The sequence below is a fragment of the Penaeus monodon genome, chromosome 21 (assembly GCF_015228065.2).
Source record: "Penaeus monodon isolate SGIC_2016 chromosome 21, NSTDA_Pmon_1, whole genome shotgun sequence".
Taxonomy (NCBI): domain Eukaryota; kingdom Metazoa; phylum Arthropoda; class Malacostraca; order Decapoda; family Penaeidae; genus Penaeus; species Penaeus monodon.
The window spans coordinates 44,921,507-44,922,176 of NC_051406.1; the positions used below are offsets into that span (position 1 = coordinate 44,921,507).

General features: G+C 34.2%; 1 protein-coding gene across 2 annotated transcripts in view; it reads left to right on the forward strand.

The window, feature by feature from the left end:
* LOC119586531 (solute carrier family 15 member 4-like) overlaps nt 1–670 on the forward strand; it is a gene marked incomplete at both ends in the record, with an annotated part of 12,243 nt that overhangs the window by 3,748 nt on the left and 7,825 nt on the right. For both annotated transcript variants that reach the window (XM_037935284.1, XM_037935285.1), the window contains 1 exon segment: nt 327–448. In XM_037935284.1, the coding sequence (XP_037791212.1) occupies nt 327–448 (122 nt within the window).

Sequence of the window (670 nt, forward strand, 5' to 3'; positions counted from 1 at the left end):
CCTTGCTAACATTACAATTCAGACTTGTTCATTAGTATTTTAAATCTTAATCTTAAGTAGTTTAGTTGAATAAAAAAAATGTATGTTATACTTTTTATGTTAATTTAGTGATCCTCATTGTATTGCTGCTTGCCTACTTGATACAAAAGTTGATTCAACATTTGCTGTCAATAAAAATTCAACGAGAATTATTGGTGACTTAAAATATATGATATTTATTATGCTCAGTCATGACTTCTCTAAACCATTAATAAAAATCTGAGTTTCCTCTTTGATGTTCCTTTTTTCTGCATGAATGAAAATTAGAATGAAGTCTATTTTCCCAGCCATGGATGCCAGGGAGGCTCGGAGGCAGACGGCTGCGACGGTGGTTATCTTGGTGGTGCTGACTCTTGAGCGCCTTGCCTACTATGCGCTGGCGACCAACTTCTTCCTCTTCTTGAATAAGGTTTGTTTGGGTTTCAGCGGATCCCCGTTTTTTATAGAGTTGGTTTTAATGATTTGCAGACTTTTCTTTTTTGTTTTCAGATTAGGAGATCATACTGTGTACACTGCCATTTCTTTGTTCCTCGGATATCAAGTTACTTTGTTCATAATACTGAGTTTATTTTCAAAGTTAAAGATAATTACATTGTTCTTAATAATTTTTGTTGATGAGCAGTGATATACC